Source organism: Leopardus geoffroyi, chromosome B3, assembly GCF_018350155.1.
Source record: "Leopardus geoffroyi isolate Oge1 chromosome B3, O.geoffroyi_Oge1_pat1.0, whole genome shotgun sequence".
Taxonomy (NCBI): domain Eukaryota; kingdom Metazoa; phylum Chordata; class Mammalia; order Carnivora; family Felidae; genus Leopardus; species Leopardus geoffroyi.
This window is the reverse complement of record NC_059337.1, coordinates 68,275,841-68,295,554: the sequence shown is the minus strand read 5'-3', so window position 1 is coordinate 68,295,554 and position 19,714 is coordinate 68,275,841. Positions and strand designations below refer to the sequence as shown.

The window sequence follows — 19,714 nt, the reverse complement described above, 5'->3', positions numbered from 1 at the left end:
AGCATGAAGCTCTCGTGTACAAGTCATTAGCATTCGAACAAATCCCTAACGTGGCTCCCTACTTTTCAATGACCTATTTATCTAACTTCTTCATCTGCAGCAATTAACCTGTAGGAAAGGGATAGCCAGTCAAAAGAGTTCAGACAGTCTGCATATGGCAGCTTTACAACCATTTCATAATTGTTTCTGGAGTACTTAGGAGTGGGCCCAGACTGAGATCTAGAGATAAAGCCCTGCTCTGGGAATGGTGGTACCTCGGGGCCTGAAAGTGTGCCCTGGGATTCACATCCTATCCCTGGGGATGGCCTCTTCATGTTCTGCTGCTCTATCCTGGGTGGCTGGGCCATGATTCAGAGGAGAGCATGGCCTGGGAGAGGGAAGCCAAGGTTTTTTTTTTTTTTTTAATGTTTATTTATTTTTGAGAGAGAGACAGACAGAGTGTGAGCAGGGGAGGGGTGGAGAGAGAGGGAGACACAGAATCTGAAGCAGGCTCCAGGCTCTGAGCTGTCAGCACAGAGCCCGACGCGGGGCTCAAACCCACGAACCAAAAGATCATGACCTGAGTGAAGTCAGATGCTTAACTGACTGAATCACCCAGGGATCCCAGAAGCCAAGGTTTTATTCTTGGATTGCTCAACTGTGTGGTGTCACGATTCTCAGTGAAGCATAACTCAAGCAATTTCTTACAAATAATATCTAAATTTAGCTAGTGATTTCCTTTTTAGAATGAAAATAATGGTAGAACAAAGAATGAGAAACATTAGCTTAGTGGAAAATAGCAAAGAAAATGGCAGGCAGTGTGTAACAAGAAGGGGTCTGGGAGTTGTAATTTGACCCAACTGTACCAGCCCACCTTGACTGCCTCGTCTCAGAGCTCTGGCATGCATAAAACTAGTGCTTGATTACACAGATCTGGACTTTTTCCTTTCTCAGGTTAACCTAGAACAACATTTATGTCCTTTAAGGCACTGACTATGTCTTCATTTTACAGATGAAGAAACTGAGGCGCAGGGTAGTGGACTGACATACAACAGTTAGGACTAGACCTCAGATCTCTCGGCTCAAACTGTCCAATCTCCTACAACAGTGGTTCTCAAACTTTAGCAGCCACCAGAATCACATGGAAGGCAGGTTAGAATACAGACTTCTGGGTCCTATCCCAGGGGTTTCTGACCCAGTCGGTCTGAGGTAAGGCCTGAAAATTTGCACTTCCAACAAGTTTCCAGGTAATGCTGATGCTGCTGGTCTGGGACCACACTTTAAGAACCACTGTACCATATCATATCTAATCAGTTTAACCAAATCCCCTCGAAGACTATAGCTCTTCAAATTCTGAACTGGTTTTTCCTTCTACCCATCCCAAACGCTATGAGCATGTAAAACGTGGCTAAAGTGATTGGCTTGGTGCAATGATTCAGATTTTCCTGAGGTCATGGGCCAGTATTTCTACGTTGGCTAGGTTACATCCAGTGACTCTGGTTGTTGCAGAGGCTCTGTACCCCACAGAAATCAGACACCTACCCTAAATGAAAGGAGGAATATCTTTCAGGGAAAACCTCTTTCAGAGAAAGCCTGCATTGTGTTTAAGAAAATCTGAGGGGCCAGTGAGCAAGGCAATATGTCATGGTGGTTGAGCACACGGTCCTGAATCAGCTAGGCCTGGGTTTGAGTCTTGGCTCAGCTACTTGCTACATAGATAAGCTTGGACACGCTAGGCTCTAAGATTCAGTTTCCATACATGCAAAGCAGGGATAATAAATACCCACTATTATTGTAGGCTTGGAGGAAAAGACTACTCTGGTGCTAGAAGTTAACACAAGCTCAACGAGAGCGTTATTTATTAGTGGCAAAACCAATTATAATCAGGATGCCATTTAACCAATTTTTTACTTTGTGGGAAGTGCTGCACCGAGTGCTTAACGTGGATAATTTCATTTAATTCCCACTCCAACCCCCGTTTTGCAAATGAGGAAACCGAGGTGCAAAGTGGTTAGTTAACTTGTTCGAGATCATGAATCTTGACCTTGGTTTTGAATTCAGTGTGTTTTTTTAATGTTTATGTATTTATTTTGAAAGAGAGCACAAAAACAGGGGAAGGGCATAGAGAGAGGGAGAGAGAATTCTAGGCTCCATGCTATCAGCGCAGAGCTCAACATGGGGCTTGATCTCACGAACCTCAAGATGATGACCTGAGCAGGAAGCAAGAGTTGGATGCTTAACTTACTGAGCCATCCAGGTGCCTCCAGGTAGTCTGAGTTTAGAGCCACCACTCTTAACCACCCAGGTAAGCTGCTTGAAGCCTACCATAAGTGTAGCCCACTTACATTCATTCTCTTTGGCATTAGGGAGTAGGAAAGTGGGAGGGACACATGAGTAGCAAAGAAAGTTTCAACCTTCTTTGTTAACCAACTTCTTATCATCCTGGGCCCTGTCTCTCATGTCACCTCCTGACTCCAAAGAAATATTTCAGGATAGGTGCGGTTTGTGACATGGTTGAAACGATGATTGTCAAAGGAAGTAAGGAAAACAGATGGACATGGATAATCCACAAACTAGTAAATTCCAAAGATAGTAAAAATGGGAAGCAACTATAGCATAGAAAAGGCAAAAAGAAGAAAATCTTTCGCCATTGTTATTATAATAGTAGCAAGTGCAGAAAAAAACGGATCAATTCCTAAAGAGAGAATGCAAAGCTTTGGCAAGAGAGTCTTATGTGGGTGTATCTGACCACCAGAATGCACCAACGGTTTTAGAATAAATTTCTCTTTCCAATCTACTTATGAAGACATAGTGGGGGTCGTTACAATCTACTTGCAAATACATAGGGGGTCATTAGAATAGAAATACTATTTCTCAGAATATTTGTAGCTGATGTTAGAATTTTTAATTTCCTCCCAAAGACTCTATCTACCATCCATGAGAACCCAAGGGCATGCCCGTTACCTGTTTTTCCAACGGGACAGGGATTTGGAGGGTCCGGGTAACCCTGGTCTTCACTAAAGTCCTTAGGAATGTTGTCGCCAGTCAACTCTGCCACAATGTTTGGGATGTTGCCAAAAGGACCCAAGTGCTGAAGACCTTCATGAGCTCCACCTGCCAGGGAATCAGAGTAGTTTACTTCAATGCAATTAAATTCATTTCAACTAATATTTACTCAGGCATACCATACAGGTAGAGCACTGTGATCCATGCTGTAGAGGGAGAGAACAGGAATCAAATAGTTCCTGCCCTTTAAGGCTTACAGCGTTAGCTGTAGAAACAGACACCTGCTGCATGTGTATCATTTTCACACAAGGCACATTAAATACTTATCATAAGAGAAGTGTTAATACAGGACTACGGGAGCATAGTTAAGAAAGAGTTTCATTTGGCTGATAAGATGGGGAAGGCTTCTTTTTTAAAGATTTTTTTTTAACGTTTATTTATTTTTGAGACAGAGAGAGACGGAGCATGAACGGGGAGGGTCAGAGAGAGGGAGACACAGAATCTGAAACAGGCTCCAGGCTCTGAGCTGTCAGCACAAAGCCCGACACGGGGCTCGAACTCACGGACCGCGAGATCATGACCTGAGCCGAAGTCGGCTGCTTAACCGACTGAGCCACCCAGCCGCCCCAAGATGGGGAGGGCTTCTTAAACCAGTTGGAACTTGGGTGACATTTGGTGGCAAGGTAGGGGAAGAGAAAGGGAAAGAGAGGCAATTGCATCCAGGTATGAGAACAGGCTGAAAGACAACACATTTCCAAAAAAATAAAAATGAAATGAAATAAATGAAATGAAATGAAATAAAGAAAAAAAGTCACTGTCCTCCTGCCATTGTAGAACCATTTAAAACTTGTTATATTTACTCCAATCCTTTCTCCTCTGCATATCTTTTTATATATAAGTGTGTATTCATTTTTCATTTAATATTAAAGCACTAGCATCATCCCATGTGGCTGCATGGTCTCTAGTCACATAATTATAAGTGGCTATGCTGTTTTTTATGCAGTGGCTCTACCACAACATATTAATCATTCCCCTGTTGTGGGAAATTCAGTATTTCCCAATTTACTCTTAGGAATTTAATTTTTTCCATATTTTGGATTAATTTTTCTCAGGATAGATTCCCAGAAGTCAAATTACTGGGTCAAAGGCTATAAATATTTTTATGGCCCCTTATATCATATTGCCAAGCTGTTTTCCAAAAAGGAGGTACCAATTTATAAAATAACATCAACAAAATATAAGAACACCATTTTTAACATCTCTATCAGCATTGAGTTTTATAAAAATAATTTTTGTTTTTCTTGCTAATTTAAAAGGTGTCTAGAAAAATTACTGTCTTATTTTGAATGTCTTTGATTGCCAGCTCAGTCAAATATATTTCCATGTGTTTATTTATGAGCTCTAATTTCTTCATGCAAGTTGTCTGTTAGCTCTTGGAATATTAATGTTTCTCTTATCAATTTGCATGAAAACGTTACATAATAAAGGTGACAAGACATTGGCTGTTACATTCCCTGCAGCACTTCCCCATTTTGTCTGACTTTGAATTCTGGTTATTATATATTGCAATGTTTTGCAAACATAAGCTTTTAATATTTATGTCATCAGATTTACTGCTGTTATTCTCCTTTGTGATTTCTTCTTGACCTTTTAAATTTACAAAATCATTGTCCTTTCAGAAGTACTACCAAAATTTGGATATTTTAGTATTTCTAGTTTTTACATTAACTCTTTAGTCCTTACGTGTTTCAGTGCCTATGAAATAAGTAACCAATTATCCCACCTGCATTTGTTAAATAATTCTGCCCTTCCTCACTTATTTCATTCTTTCAACAAATATTTAAGTGCCTCCTTCATAGCAAACCTTCTCTGAGCACCAAGGCACAGCAGTAAATAAAAACAACTTACACTGTGTAATTTGCTTTACTTATACATAACGTATGCCAATTTCGAGACTCTTTATCTTCTTGTAGACTTAATATCCTATAAGGTTCAGGAAGCTTACTTTACCAGCACTAAAGCAGACTTTTCTTGGAATGAATTCCTATTTAGTAATTTTATTGGGACATAGCTCTCTTAATGACTTGTACATCCTATACATGAAGAGCCAAAAGGTGCCTTGGTTGGTGTGCATGAATTTAGTACCAAAATCAGGCTACAAGAGCCACACTTGTACCTCCAGAGAGGACAGTCTTGCCAATAGGTTATATTGTTTCAGTCCAGTTGGATGAGGCACCCTTTTCCCCTGGAGGAGCTGTGCCAAGGTTATTGCTTTGACACTTTTTTTTTTTTTTTTTTTTTTTTTTTTGCTTTTTTGACTGAACCAGCTCCCCTATGGAATGACACATTTTTTTCCTTTGGAAATACTAATATATTCAGTACAATCATGGTTAGATCTTAGTGTCTTAGGAATCACACTGTCTTTGAAGTGACTTTGTATTACTCTGTCTTAATTTATTACGTCTGATTAAAGTTTATCCTTAAAAGGATAATTGTACCTCCTTTAATTTCAAATTCTTCTAGCCCCCAAATATAGATATCATCACGTGGCTGGATTGTTTCATTTACATTTATATTATAATTCATTATTTTGTAATGAGAATGAGTAGCCTGCAAAATTTCCGCATTAAAAAAACATATTTTTTTGAAAATATCCATGTAAATATTTAAAATGAGATGTATTTTTATATCTATCATAATCTGATGGCTTAACCCATCCTACTCTGATGGTTATGTGTTAAAATCTATTATTACCAATAAATCTCTCAATCTCTTATTGCTGTTTTTGTTTAGCATTTTGATGCTGTGTTAGTTGCCACGTTCGAGAACATAAATTCTTATTTTAATTGTGTTATTAATTGGCTGTTAAGTAAAAAATTAATTCACAAATCATCTTTCTTCTATTATCATTGCCACTCTCATTCTGTTGTTTTGCTTGGTAAATCTTTGATCATCCTTTTATTTGTAACTTTATGTACCTTTCTGGTGGTTTTTCCAAGTCTTGTTGTGATGCCTGCCTTCAGAGACATTCTAGGGATTTATATTTATTATCCCACATTAACCCAAGACTTGCAAAAGGTCCAACGGACAGCACAGTACACTTGGTACTGATATATTTGAAGCTTTGTACGGTCTTGGCAATGGAGCCACCCCTGTGCTCGCCATAGGGCATGCTTTCTGCTGTGTGAATACATGTCTCAACTTTTGAAAGCACCCTAGCCTTAAGTGCCAGGAATTATCCAACTTGGCTTAAGGGAGAATACATGTCTTCTTAATGCTCCATTAGTAATTAATGAAGGAAGCAAACACAGTTTCCTTTATGGAAGGCCTGCCAAGGCTCTGTTTACCTCTGTGCACCAGTGCCATTAAAATGAATGCAGCACTTGTTAGGAAGCAGATGTTCAGCACCAAGCAGATACATTATAACACAGGCTCTTTTAAAACTACATTTAATGACATAGAATCAAGAAACACTGAGGTAGGGACTGTGGGAAATACATGGAAGTAACAAATGCTATACTTTGCTCTCAAGGAGCTTAAATGTTATAGACAAGAAACCACAGATAGGAAATAATTAGAAAAATGATATAGGTGAGTTTGCAACCAAATGCTAGTTATCTGGTTCATTATGTTTAGATTATGTTAATTTATTTTACCTGAAACCAGGTCAATTAACACGTTATGATGCGATGGATGCTATTTCTTCCATCTGTCGTAGTTTCAACCAAACACATATATTTTTTTAAGTTTATTTATGGGGGGGGGGGGGCAGAGAGAGAGGGAGAGAGAGAATCCCAAGCAGGTTCCATGCTGTCAGCGCAGAGCCAGATTCAGGGCTCAAACTCAAGAACTGTGAGATCATGACCCGAGCTGAAATCAAGAGTTAGACGCTTAATCAACGGAGCCACCCAGGTGCCCCCCAACACATATTTTAAAATCATTAATTAGTCAGTTTCAAGAATATGTATTGAGCACACACCACATATCAAGACTTGGACTAAAAGTGCTGGAAGGTCAGTGATGAACCAGGTAAATGTGGGTCCTGCTTTCACAGAGTTTACAGACAACAAAAGATACACAAAGAAGGACACACTTGAAATGCAGGGTTGTAACGCACTCATAAAGTAACTGGGATACAGCAAGATGTCACACATATGACAAGAGAAACATCTAACCCACGTGTAGGACACGGATGACTTTTTTGCAGGGAGGAACACACCACTGGTTACATTAGGTGCTGTTGAACACGTACATGTAAAAGACATGGTTCAAGCTCTCTAATTGGTTCTTCATTCTAGGTTCTTCAAGGCTACCACAACAAAACAGTGATCTACAATAAGATACATCCCTTGACATAATTCATTATGGTATAAACTTCAAAAGAGGTGAAATTCAGGAAACAGGGAATCCGCCAGGAAAACATCCATGGAAGAGGTGACCCTTGAGTTGATTCATGAAAGACAGGATCCATCCTTGCAGGTGGCAAAGGAAAGACCACAAATGACAACACAGAAATAGGTGCAAGCAAGGAATGTTTGAGCATCAGTGATGAGCACTATTGGGGAAGGGAGGAGCTGGATGGGAGGGGAGAAGGCCGATGCCAAGCAGAAAAGTATGAATTAATATAGCAATAAATAGCAACGACACTTTCTAGGCAGAAGAGCGATATAATAATTGGATGTCACATAGAATGTTAAGTTAGCATCAATTTAAAGCCCTCGCTCCCACCTAAAGGTCATATCAGAATCACATGAGTAATTTTTTAAAAATTCCAATGCCCCCTACTCCAGAGCCACTGTATCCAAGTGTCCTTCTGAAGACCACACTATACAAAGGTAGACTGGAAGGAAGTTTAGACGCCCTGCTATAAGGCCATTGCTGAAACTCAGGGGTGAAGCGACGAGGACTAGGGTTAGGGTGGCCACAACATGAGTAGAAAAAAAGAAAGATTTCAAACAGTGCACAAGGGGAAGAGGAGTCAAAAGCCCATGAGGTTTCCAAAGTGTAGAGGCCCCCGATTGGAGAAAATAATGCCATCAGTAAAGACACGATCTTTCACTACAGCTTTAAATTTATTTCAGGCAATTAATTAATTCTATCCTGTGATGGTACTTAATTTGTCCGTTTCCATCCTAGCACTCCACAAACGTCACTAGAATAAAGAGAAAATATTTAATTCTTGCCAAATAGGTTTTCGGCTCAGTTTTGTTTATATAAACTTTGCTTCCTTTAATAAAATTGGTACCATGCAGCTGTTTATTCTCAAGCTCTAGGCCATCAGTAGATTTTCTTTGCATTGTTATGGCAGTAAAGCGTCAGTCAGCTGTACTGTTCAGGGGCAATGGAAGCAGGGAGTGGGGAAGAAGGAGAAGAAGACCCAGGTTGGTCTGATCCGGGCCAAAGCTGTTAAGTCTCCTTCTTGGACTGTGCTGGAACTCTCCATAAAAATCTGTGGAGGCACTTTTCCACATCTTGGGGGATTTCTCTAACAGCTTTCAGCTCTTTTCTGCGTCCGCATCCCCTGCCTTGTGCCTGGTTTCTCCCTCCTCGGTACGTCGCTTTTAGACTGGCAATTCTCTTCTTTCATTCAGTTGGCTTATCTGGTCAACCTCATCTCTGCTTTCCCCCCATGGACTTGTGCAATGTCAACATGGCAGCTCTCAGCAAGGCTCCCGAGGACCATCAGCTGGGCCCCGCACCTCCAATATTCATTTATCCAGGAAAGGTACTAGCTATCTTTCTGGTTAATTTAAAACTGCCCTCCAAACAGTCATGGGCTTTTTTGTTGTATCAGTTGAGTTGTTGAGCTGTTTAGTTATAGCGTAAATCTCTGGTATCACACCTTACCTTGAGGTCATTTGACTTTCCTCAATGTCATGCATTAAAAAAAACCAAAACAAAACAAAACAAAAACCTGAGTGAAGTTTCCAATTATTGTGACATCTTACATACCTCTTTCCTGGAGAATGTGGTTTTCCATATAGTATCCACATCACTGAAGCATCCCCTTTTTAACATCCAGATTCATTTATTTAACCATTTTAAAGGAAAATGCTCACTATGAATTTTAGGTAAAGACTTTAAACAGTGGCCTTGGAATGTGACTTTCCCTCCTCTTGATAATTTGGGACCATCATTGTCAATATCAATGACTATATTGTGATGCAACAGAGTGTGTTCTCAGAGTAAGGAAGGGCGCACAGTGATATCACCCTACTTCACGGTCCCAGCTGCTGTGGCTTTTACAGCTCTTCATCTCCTCCCTCCTTTGTAAGCTGTTAATCCTAGTCGTCCCAGATCCCTTTCACAATGAAGTATATACGTATATAAATAAAGAGCGGGCCTAGGTCCTGCAAATTCCCTTTTCTAATTTGCTTTACCGCACACGTAAATCACGTGTGGATCTTCTCAAAAAGCAGGTTCTGATGAACAAGGTAGGGTGGGGCCTGAGAGCGTATTTCTAACAAGCTCCCGGGTAATGATGATGTTGTCAGTTCACACATGACACTTTCAGTGATAAGCGGCTAGAAAGTGAGAGAGCCAGACTTATTCGAATTATACATAAAACAAGATTAAATTATCTCTGATAGACAGTCACAGAATTTGTGACATCCAGGGTGGCTGCTGTGAGGCATCTGAAGTCCACTTGAGATTTCCGATAAAAGAGCTGTGGCTACTGTTGACATCCTTTTATTGAAAGTTTTATTCTAATTATAGAGGCATTTGCTCACATTTCGTAAGGAAAGGATCCCACTGCACCCTTTCTCATTCAACGAATCCTGTGAGAATTAGAAGTCAATACTTCGGTCTTGAAGGGAAGTTCTCACAGGTGATGTCCTTCACAGAGCCTGATGCCCTCACACCAAAATCCAAGAGTCCCTCCTGGCTGGAACTGGTGGGCACAGTTTTGGTAAGTCAAGGTCAGACTTGAAGAAGATAAATGGGGTCCTGCACCACTATTGCTTTTGGGTACCATAGTTTCAAAGTACTTTTATGTCCTCATTAAAAATGTTTCAGTGAGGTAAGATAAGAATTACTACTCATAACTGAGAAAGCGAGTCCGAGGAGACCGTTACGTGCCTGAAGCCACTCAGCAAGTTGGTGCTATTTGGAGACTGGGACCCCAGCACTGTTCCCATTCCACCGTGGCACCAGGGGAGCCCCTCAAAGGCCCTATGCAGCCATCCCATACCCTTTACAGGGGATTTTCATCTTCCCAAGATCAGCTCTAGCTCCAGAGAAGTAGTTGGGAGAATGACCTGTCAGAATAACAGGGGCCACTCTCATGTTTTCTGGCTCCCTCTGGGGCTCCAAAGGGTCAGAGCCCAGGGGGGGTCATCTTCCCACCACAGCCGGGCCCCAGCAGAATGACTCCGGGATGGGGAGCCAACTGTGGTCCTCGCTCCTGTGGTTCGGAGGTGTCTGTGCCAGCCTTGTGCCAGGGGTTTAGGGCCTCGAGATGCAGCCCCTGCCCTGCGGACTCTGCCTCACAATTTGCTAACACCATGACAGACTCATAGCTGGCGGTGTCCCCTGCAGCCCCACCCGCCCGCAGTGCCACACCAGGGCTGCCCGTGGACCCACACCACCGGGCATCCGTGCTGGGCAATAAAGGAGACTTGTGGCCGGGCAGCCTGGTGCCAAGGAGCCTGTCAGCCACCTCATAAAAAGGCAGCTCCGTGAGCTGCGTCTGGCAGGGAGTGGGCACGCTCTCCTGAATACCAGCCATTCAGCTGAAGGGACAGGAGCCAGCAGTTTTCACTTAGGTCACCACAAACAGCAGACGCTAAAAATACCCTGCGGTCTGGGCCTTCGTTCCTCCTGCGTGTCCCCATACATCATTTACAAAGCCACCACCAGTTTTTCTCTTGTCAATGGTCTGGGACACAGAAGCATCACATAGGTGATTCCAGTGAAAGCTGCCTGGCTTTGGTTTACCCCCACACTCCTGATTGAGAGCGGAGCTGGAGGAAGGCAGAGTAAAATGGGGCACATGGGGAGTGGAACCTGGCTTCAGAGACCGCAGGGCAGGCATGCAAAGGGAGGACGCGGGACACGGTCAGCGTGCAGCACCAAGGTGGCTACGAGGGGACAAAGAGAAGCCCAGATCCTCGGAGATCCTGAGGGCCACCCTGAGGAAAGGCCTGCAAGATTTGTTTCGTCCCCACATTTGAGGCAAATCCATAATATCGCTTCTCGAAGATGGGAGGAGTAACCTGTCACTTCCCGCATAATCCACACCTTGGCTTTCTCCTTCGTACAACATTCAAGTAGCTCTGCTACACCTAATTGCCTGCACGGCAGCAAAGAACACAGAAGCATGGAGAAAAGGGCTGGAGAAAGACACACAACTTAGCTCTTATTAATGGGGGGGGGGGGATACCTGAAAAAACTGATCACCTTCAGGGTGGGATTTTAAAATGTTAGATGTCTAACATTCACCTTTCTGCTTCCTACCGGCTAAATCATTTAAATGAGCCAAAAAGAAGAGCAGATAAAGAGTAATTTCTGTATGTGTGCTTCCTCAAAATGAACTCTGTTATATTAAGGCATTTTTACCTTGGTTCCTGGTAAGAAATGAGAGCGCCCCAAATCAAACATGTTTTTGAAAAGCAGCTAATTTTCATTTAGTGAGGACCCTCAGAAAGGACAGCACCTTTTATACCAAGAACCTTTTTTAGCTTCCTGTTGTTAGGATTCTGGGTTCAAGTCCACATTCTGTCACACATTTGAGACTACCCCAATCTCTCTGGATCTTAAGTCCCTTCTTTTGAACTTGGGGATAGTATGCTTGTGGGGATCAAATAAGAGATTATATGCAAAATGCTTAGCTCGCTGCCTGGTATGTATGTAGTAAGCACTCAATAAATGTTGGCCACTTTTATGATCCAATCAACACTTCCTAACAGCAGGATTAACAGAGCCCAAATTAACAATCCTATGATTTCTTCATTCTGATGATCACAATTCTGTATCTGAGGCACTGAGCAACAGGGGCTCAAAACAGTTGAACTTTTTGTTAACAGCAATGCCTCCTCAGCCACTTAAAACTAAGTGGGTAAGTTTTACTTAAAATTTAGTAACTAAGTTACTACCTGGACTCACCCTATTCATTTTCTTTTCAGAGCAGGCATCCTCCATTCTTTCCCAGGTGGCATAATCCCTTAAGAATTTTCATGCAGTTATAGGGGATAAAACACGTCCACACAAACACATATCTGATGTCAGTGCCAGTTTGTGGAGGAGACCATGAGCACTGAGGGGACAGAGTAATACATGTGAGAGAATGAGGCGATAAACACAGACTCATTTATACCGCTGGAGATGGGTGTTATGGCCTCAACTCTCCTCCTTGTTGGTAACGGAATTTAGTTGAAGCTGTTTAGAATGGTGAGGACTTATGTTGCAAAATCCACATTCTCTAAACCCATGACAAGTGACCCCAAAGCACACAGCATTTGGTAATTCAGAAAAACAAAGGAATGATTCTAGTTCTGCTGAATTGGCTTATTCACTGATTTGCCTCAGGGCAGGGGGCTGGTCCGGGCAGTTTGCTAGAACCATCCTAATGCTCTGAGTGCCAGCCTGGTCCCTCACAGGGACTTCCCCGAGTAGCCCGCATTATTATTGTGGTCGACATCATCATCATCACGATCGCACTTGACTGGCACCCTCCTAAAGGTGCAGGAGAGATCCTACCCGAGTTGAAACTGCTGTCAGAGAAGCAAAATAAAATTCCTTGTTCAGATATTCTGTCTCGTAAGGCATTTGTTTTCATTCCTTTCCTTTCTTCTTCTGCTTCCGCCCTCATACTAGGATCTAAAAAAACTCAGGCTCCTCTGGGACCAAAGGCCACATTATCATCATCTTCTCAGAGACACGCAAACAGTGAAGGCAGCAACTCGGAGTCGAAGCGTACCGCATCTGTGGGTTTCACATCTACATATGCTCCCAATTTAGGATCACAAGCAGAGTTGTTTATTCTAGAAAAGCTTTTTAGTTCACTTTTAAGGTATTTTGCTTAGGCACTGCTGGCTTTTCAAAAGAAGAAAATGTGTATTTTTTTCCAAAGTGGTGTTTGTTTTGGCTGTTTGCTCATTTGCTAAAGTTCAAATTTTATTCTGTGAATTTAACTAATTCTGCAGCCACCACAAGCTCCACCCCTCCCACCCCCCACACCTTGGCACAAAACCCCAAATTAGAATAAAATACATTAATTTGAAAATGAGGCACTTTGAGGATAGCTGTGAATTTTGTAGGTTTTTGAAAAAGCCTAATAGGTAATTTGCAGTAGCACTTTTAATCCCTTCATATAACTTTATTTGCTGCCCGGAGTGAAGTCTCTCTTTGGCAATTTGTATGGAGGCCAAGTATGTTTTTGTACTGAGGTTCAGACCCATTTGGGATCCTTTAAAACCTTTATTCTATGATTGTTGCTGAAATTATATGACTTACCTGGGCGTCAGAGTGGAGCTTAAATCGAGGTATCAACTACTGTTGAAAAAATAATGTGACATAGAAGAAAAATGGTGGTAGGGGTTGAGATTGGGTCAGGACATGGAGAAAAATGTAAAGAAGTCAAGATACAAACTCAGGCCCTTTAGCACCTGGTCCTATCTAGACTGCTGCTGTCTCCAGTTATTTAAAGCTCCCAACTTCATCTTCCTTTCTGAGCTCCCCTTGATGGATGATGCCCTTTGTCCAGAGCCGCGCCCCACATCTCTGTTCTCAAAGACGTGACAAGTCCGTGTGTCACTCCTCTAGGTAAGGTTCTCCACTAAAGATAATGAGTACTAACTACCACGTGCTACTTTGCTCCTGTGTGACATGTTTGCACCTCAGAGAATTTCTGGGGTAATCGCTGTAACTTAAAGTGGTGACTTCCCTCCCAGGAGTCCCCAGCCCCCTGATGTGCCACCTAAAGAGACAAGCGGGACAGTACAGGTTCTTGGGTGAGGAAAAGGACAGTGGCAGTGCCAGTCCTGGAAGGCAGGCAGAAATCAACTCAAGTAGGACATCAGGGGCCAGACCAGAGCCAAGTAAATGGCTAGGGGGTCTATAATTAGTGATGGGTGTGCAAGGACATAGTGTCCAACACAAAGAGAAAAGATAAAGGAGGTCCACGGAAGCCTGGGACACAGGGAAGCAAGGAAAGGGAGAGCCAACAGACGATGTCAACACCAAGACATATGACAGCATAAGTGATCTTCTGTCCCAGACTCAAAGCTTTTTTTTTTTAAGTTTACTTATTTATTCTGAGAGAGAGAGAGAGAGAGAGAGAGAGAGAGAGAGAGAGAGAATCCTAAGCAGACTCAGTGCTGTCAGCGCAGAGCCTATGTGGGGCTTGAACTCACGAACTGTGAGATGATGTCTGAGCCGAAACCAAGAGTGGGACACTTAACTGACTGAGCCATCCAGGTGGGCCCAGACTCAAAGCTCTTTGACGGTTTCATTTGAGGATGGACTTCTCCACAGCCTGGACTTTACAGGGAAGCACATCACTGGGAACACATGGCTGAGAAGGGGGTGTGGATAAAGGGTAGCAGAGACCGAGATGGGCCCGCTCTGGACAGGATGGAGATGGAGGAAGGGGAGCCGGGCAGAGCCCTTTTCTATCAGCTGACTTGGTCTCGAGAGTCTCCTTTCTGAGGTCTGTGTTGGCCGGAGAAGCAGCAGTCTGGCCTGGACTGGGAATGTGGGCTCAGAAACAGAGCTGTCTCATATGGCAGTTCCTGCTCTATGCACCTATAAATTAAGACAAGGGGACTTGATGTGAATCAGGGAAGGCCTTCTGGGCCATGACAAAGAAATGTCTCATTTGGCCTAACAAACTGGTGCCTGCATTGACTATTGACTCCCTACTTCCCTTTCTCCATCCAAAGCTGCTGTAAATAAGTAGGTGTTTTTTTTTTTTTTTTTTAATGTTTTTATTTATTTATTTTTCAGAGGTGGTGAGGGAGAGATTAAGCAGGGGAGGGGCAAGGAGAGGGAGACACAGAATCCAAAGCAGGCTCCAGGTTCTGAGCTGTCAGCACAGAGACTGACGCGGGGCTCAAACCCACAAACTATGAGATCATGACCTGAGCTAAAGTCAGATGCTCAACTGACTGAGCCACCCAGGCACCCCGGTAGGTGTCTTTTATACATAGCTAGTGTAAACATTTGTTTTGGACAAACAGTGATCTCTTTGTAGGACTCGCTTTACTGTTTCCAATTTTCTAGCAGTTATTACCTTTTTCTTCTTTTTTAATTATTTGTTTCATTTATTTATTTATTTTGAGAGAGAGAGACAGCGCGAGTGTGGGAAGGGCAGAGAGAGGGAGACAGAATCCCAAACAGGATCCATCCTCTCACCTCAGAGCCTGATGCAGGATTTGAACCCACGAAACCACAAGATCATGACCTGAGCCGAAACCAAGAATCTGCAGTTTAACCGAATGAGCCACCCAGATGCCCCTTTTCTTTCTTTTTTTTTTTTTTTAATATTTTTATTTTTGACAGAGACAGAGACAGAGCATGAGTGGGGGAGGGGCAGAGAGAGAGGGAGACAGAATCTGAAGCAGGCCTCAGGCTCTGAGCTGTCAGCACAGAGCCCGACGTGGGGCTCGAACTCACAGACTATGAGATCATGACCTGAGCCGAAGTCGGATGCTCAACCGACTGAGCCACCCAGGCGCCCCCCTCTTCTTGTTTTAATTCCAGCCCTGGGAAAGGAAAACAGGTGGTGTGCGTGTTGGGGAGGTGGGGGTGGGAAGTTCAATCAGATGGAATCTTCTACAAACCTCTGGTACAGTTTCCCTGGCCTGTAGTTTTCCTACCTCACACAAATACTCCCAACTTCTTCTTTTTGTATCCACATAATCTCTGCCTGGTATTAGTAAGAATAAAACAACATCTTCGGGTGAGCGCTGGGTGTCATATGTAAGAGATGAATCACTGGGTTCTACTCGTGAAGCCAAGACTACACTGTATGTCAACTAACTTAAGAAAACAAAACAAAACAAAAAGAAGAAAACAACATCAAAAACAACAAAAACCACTTAGCTCCTTATTAGAGTGTCAGCTAAGTTCCAGGCACCATGCCTGGGGTGAGGGCCCAATGGCATGTTGAAGGAGACACAAAGGTGTTTGGGTCACAAAGCTGTGTGGAAAGTGGCAGACAACTCACACTAATGGGGTCTAGAAGAGAGGCATCTGGCAACACATACTCAGGCAGGTGAGGCACCCCATGTGTGGTAGACACTGAAATTATAACTCACATGCTTCTTCTGAACCTTAAAAATGGTAGGGCGCCTGGGTGGCTTAGTCGGTTGAGCACCTGACTCTTGATTTCAGCTCAGGTCATGATCTCATGGTTCATGGGATCGAGCCCTGCGTTGGGCTCTGTGCTGACGGTGCAGAGCCTGCTTGGGGTTCTCTCTCTCCCTCTTTCTGCCCCTCCCCTGCTTGCACACATGGTGCATGTGGTCTCTCTCTCTCAAAATAAATAAACGTTTTTTTTTCAGTGACAATCTTTCTTACCCACAAACGGTAATAGGGATAAAGAAAGCATAATTCAAATTCACAAATAAATCTAGACTCACATTTAACACATACATTTGTAAGACATTTAAAAAAATAGCTTTAAAAAATAATTAAAAAAAATTTTGAAATGGCTTCAGGCTCTCCAGCTATGCCCTCAACTAAAATTTTAACTAGAACATCTGCCGAGAAACAATGTTGGCCTAAGTAAATTTCACAGTCCTTCCCTACTTGGAATAGTAAACTGTAGGACTGTCCTGTAAAAATATAATGGGAACCACACAGGTGGACTTAAGTTGTCTAATAGCCTCATTTCAAAAAGTACAAAGAAACAAGTCAAGTTAAATTTAGTAATTTGCTGTATTTATCCCAATATATCCAAAATATTGTCATTTCAACATGTAATTAATGTAAAAAATGATGGATGAGATATTTTGCATTTTTTTTTTTTTGAACGATCTTCAAGATCTGGTGTGTGGTTTATACTTAGGGCACATGACAATTCAAACCAGTCGCGTTTTGAGTGATCAGTAGCCCCATGTGGCTGGTGTCCAGTTTGGATAGCTCAGGTTCATAGAGAAGGTTTGGGGGGCAAAAATACAGTCTCTGCGATCCAAGTGCTTGAGTTTGAATCTCGGCTCCCTCACACCAGCTGTTAAGACCTCAACTGTAAAATGAGGATATAAGTAATGCCAATCTTAAGGGGCTGGTGAGAGGATAAAATAAAATAAAATAAAATACTTTTTATTTATTTAAAAAGCTAAAAGGCTTTTTGCATGGATTCTGGCAAATATAAAGTGGTCATCGTTTGACAATGCACGAGCTCTATACTTAGAAACTTATGTGATCCCAGGCAAAAGATCTTACCTATTTGAATATTCATTTTCCTTCTCTGTAAAACAGGGCTGATGATAATACTTCCTTGAGAAGATTAACTGACACAAACACAGCACTTAATAAATGTTCACTTCGATCCCCTTGGTTCTGATATCAATAAACACAGAGATGCCAAAGGGCCAGCAGAACGGGAACAGAGGTAAATGGGCCTGGATAGGACCTAGTGAATATATGTATCAATACCCCTCCCTAGGACATTAAAATGGGCCTGGATAATTGGCAAAGTGGATAGTCATGAGGTAACTGTTTGAGCAAGCATCCAAATGGTTCTGACCTATCTCAGGCAGTTTGAGAGGTGATAAGTCTTGCAGCCTACCCATGCTTTTTAAAATGGTCCAACAGGGGCGCCTGGGTGGCGCAGTCGGTTAAGCGTCTGACTTCAGCTCAGGTCACGATCTCATGGTCCGTGAGTTCGAGCCCCGCGTCGGGCTCTGGGCTGATGGCTCAGGGCCTGGAGCCTGCTTCCGATTCTGTGTCTCCTTCTCTCTCTGCCCCTCCCCCCTTCATGCTCTGTCTCTCTCTGTCTCAAAAATAAATAAAAACGTTAAAAAAAATTAAAAAAAAAAAAAGAAAGAATCTGGTAGAACACATATGATCAGGGAATTTGCTATTGCTGTTCTTAGAGGTGGGTTCACAGTGAAACATGAAGTGTGAGATTCAGAATGAAGCCCCTCATTTGCACAGGCGGTTTCCAAAGCCTTGGACCTAATTTTGCATTTGTGACTTTGTATTATTTTTCTTAAAAAGGATTTCTAAATTGCATAAGCTTCAGGCCTCATAAAACTTGGATCTGCTCTGGGCTGTTCTTAAAAGCCATCCATGAACGCCATCTTGGATTTTTCATCTGTCATCATTGTAACTCCTACTCATCCAAAGCAAATATAAATCAATTAGCTCTGGAACATTGGACAAATTAGGCCTGGGTTTCCTCACTTCTGAAAATGAAAGGCGGTTGGATACGATTCCTCTGGTTCCAAAAGGGAGAGATGTGGTAGAGTAAGGCACAGTGGGAAAAGAGAAAGAGGCAGAGGATCTGACCCTAGCCCTAGTCCTGACTGTACTAACAGCTGGTGTATGACCTTCAGTGAGGACCTTTCCCTCTCACGGCTCACAGTCTTCTCTACTATGAACTGATCAGGTGGCCAAGATGCCCTCTAAAGTCCCATGCGGACCTGTGACTCACTACCCTGCTTCATGTCATGTGCCACATCTCACACCCTACTCTCACCGGATGTCACAACGGCCCTCGGGGGGCATTCAGTACAACGTTGTGGCAAGCCTCAGACTTCTAATTCGGTGTACCCTTAGCTATACCACATTGCACATATTTGCCAGCTGAACAGTAAATAAGGCTGATGTCATCGGCTTTGCTGGCCTTCAAATATGCACTGTTGTCATGCTTAGTCAAAGATGACACTGACATGAACCAGCATTGTAGCATGCAATGTGGCAGACGACGAGGGTACAGCTGCTTTCCCAGGAGATGCACTGCATTTAAAGCTGCAGCTGGTAGATCCAGTCTGCAGGGAAAGGCCATTCTATTCTCGTATCTCTGTTCAAAAGCAGTTTTCCTTTTCTCCACGACCTTACTCCCCATTGCTGACAGCTAGACTATCGGTAGAATCACCTGGAGCGCCAAAACAAAACAAAACAAAACAAAGAAACAAAAAACAAAAAATCCTATGCAGCCCAACTTCCCAGAACTACCAAATTTTAATTTCTGGAGATATTGGGGGCCAGGAATTGTTACATCTAAAAGCTTCCCAAGTGATTCTTATTATCAGGTCAGAAAATCACTGTTCTGAGTAGTTTTCTCTGTCCTAAAAGGCCTGTGAATGCTACAGCACTTGAAATAATCAACTAACTACGCTGACGTCTCTTCCCACAAAGTAAACCAGAGTAGTGTGGGCTGGGGCAAATAATAACCATCAGAAAACAGCCCTATCACAGAAGATCGCTTATTGTATGTCCCATATTTCATAGACATTTGTACATTTATATGAAATGTCCAAAGTAGGTAGATTCACTGAGGCAGAAATTGGATTAGTGGCTATCAGTGGGGAGGAGGTGTGGAGGTTGGAGGAATGATGGCTACAGGGAATGGGATATCTTTTGGAAGTGATAAAAATCACCCACACATGCAGGTGCAGCGTGCCAACCCATGATTAGTTACAAACCCTGACTAGAGAATGTCCTATGTGTGTGACTGGCACTTGGCCTCCTTATCACCTCATTCACCTAGTGAATAGATGTATCAATACCCCTCCCTAACCCTCCCACACCAGAGAAACTAAGTCGTTCTGAGCCAATG

At 42.8% G+C, this 19,714-nt stretch overlaps 1 protein-coding gene across 2 annotated transcripts in view; it reads right to left on the bottom strand.

Moving 5' to 3' along the window:
* LOC123583230 (neuroendocrine protein 7B2) overlaps positions 1 to 19,714 on the bottom strand; it is a 59,542-nt gene that overhangs the window by 12,896 nt on the left and 26,932 nt on the right. For both annotated transcript variants that reach the window (XM_045450118.1, XM_045450117.1), the window contains exon 3: positions 2,944 to 3,093. In XM_045450118.1, coding sequence (XP_045306074.1) covers positions 2,944 to 3,093 — 150 coding nt within the window. The remainder of the gene's footprint in view (positions 1 to 2,943; positions 3,094 to 19,714) is intronic.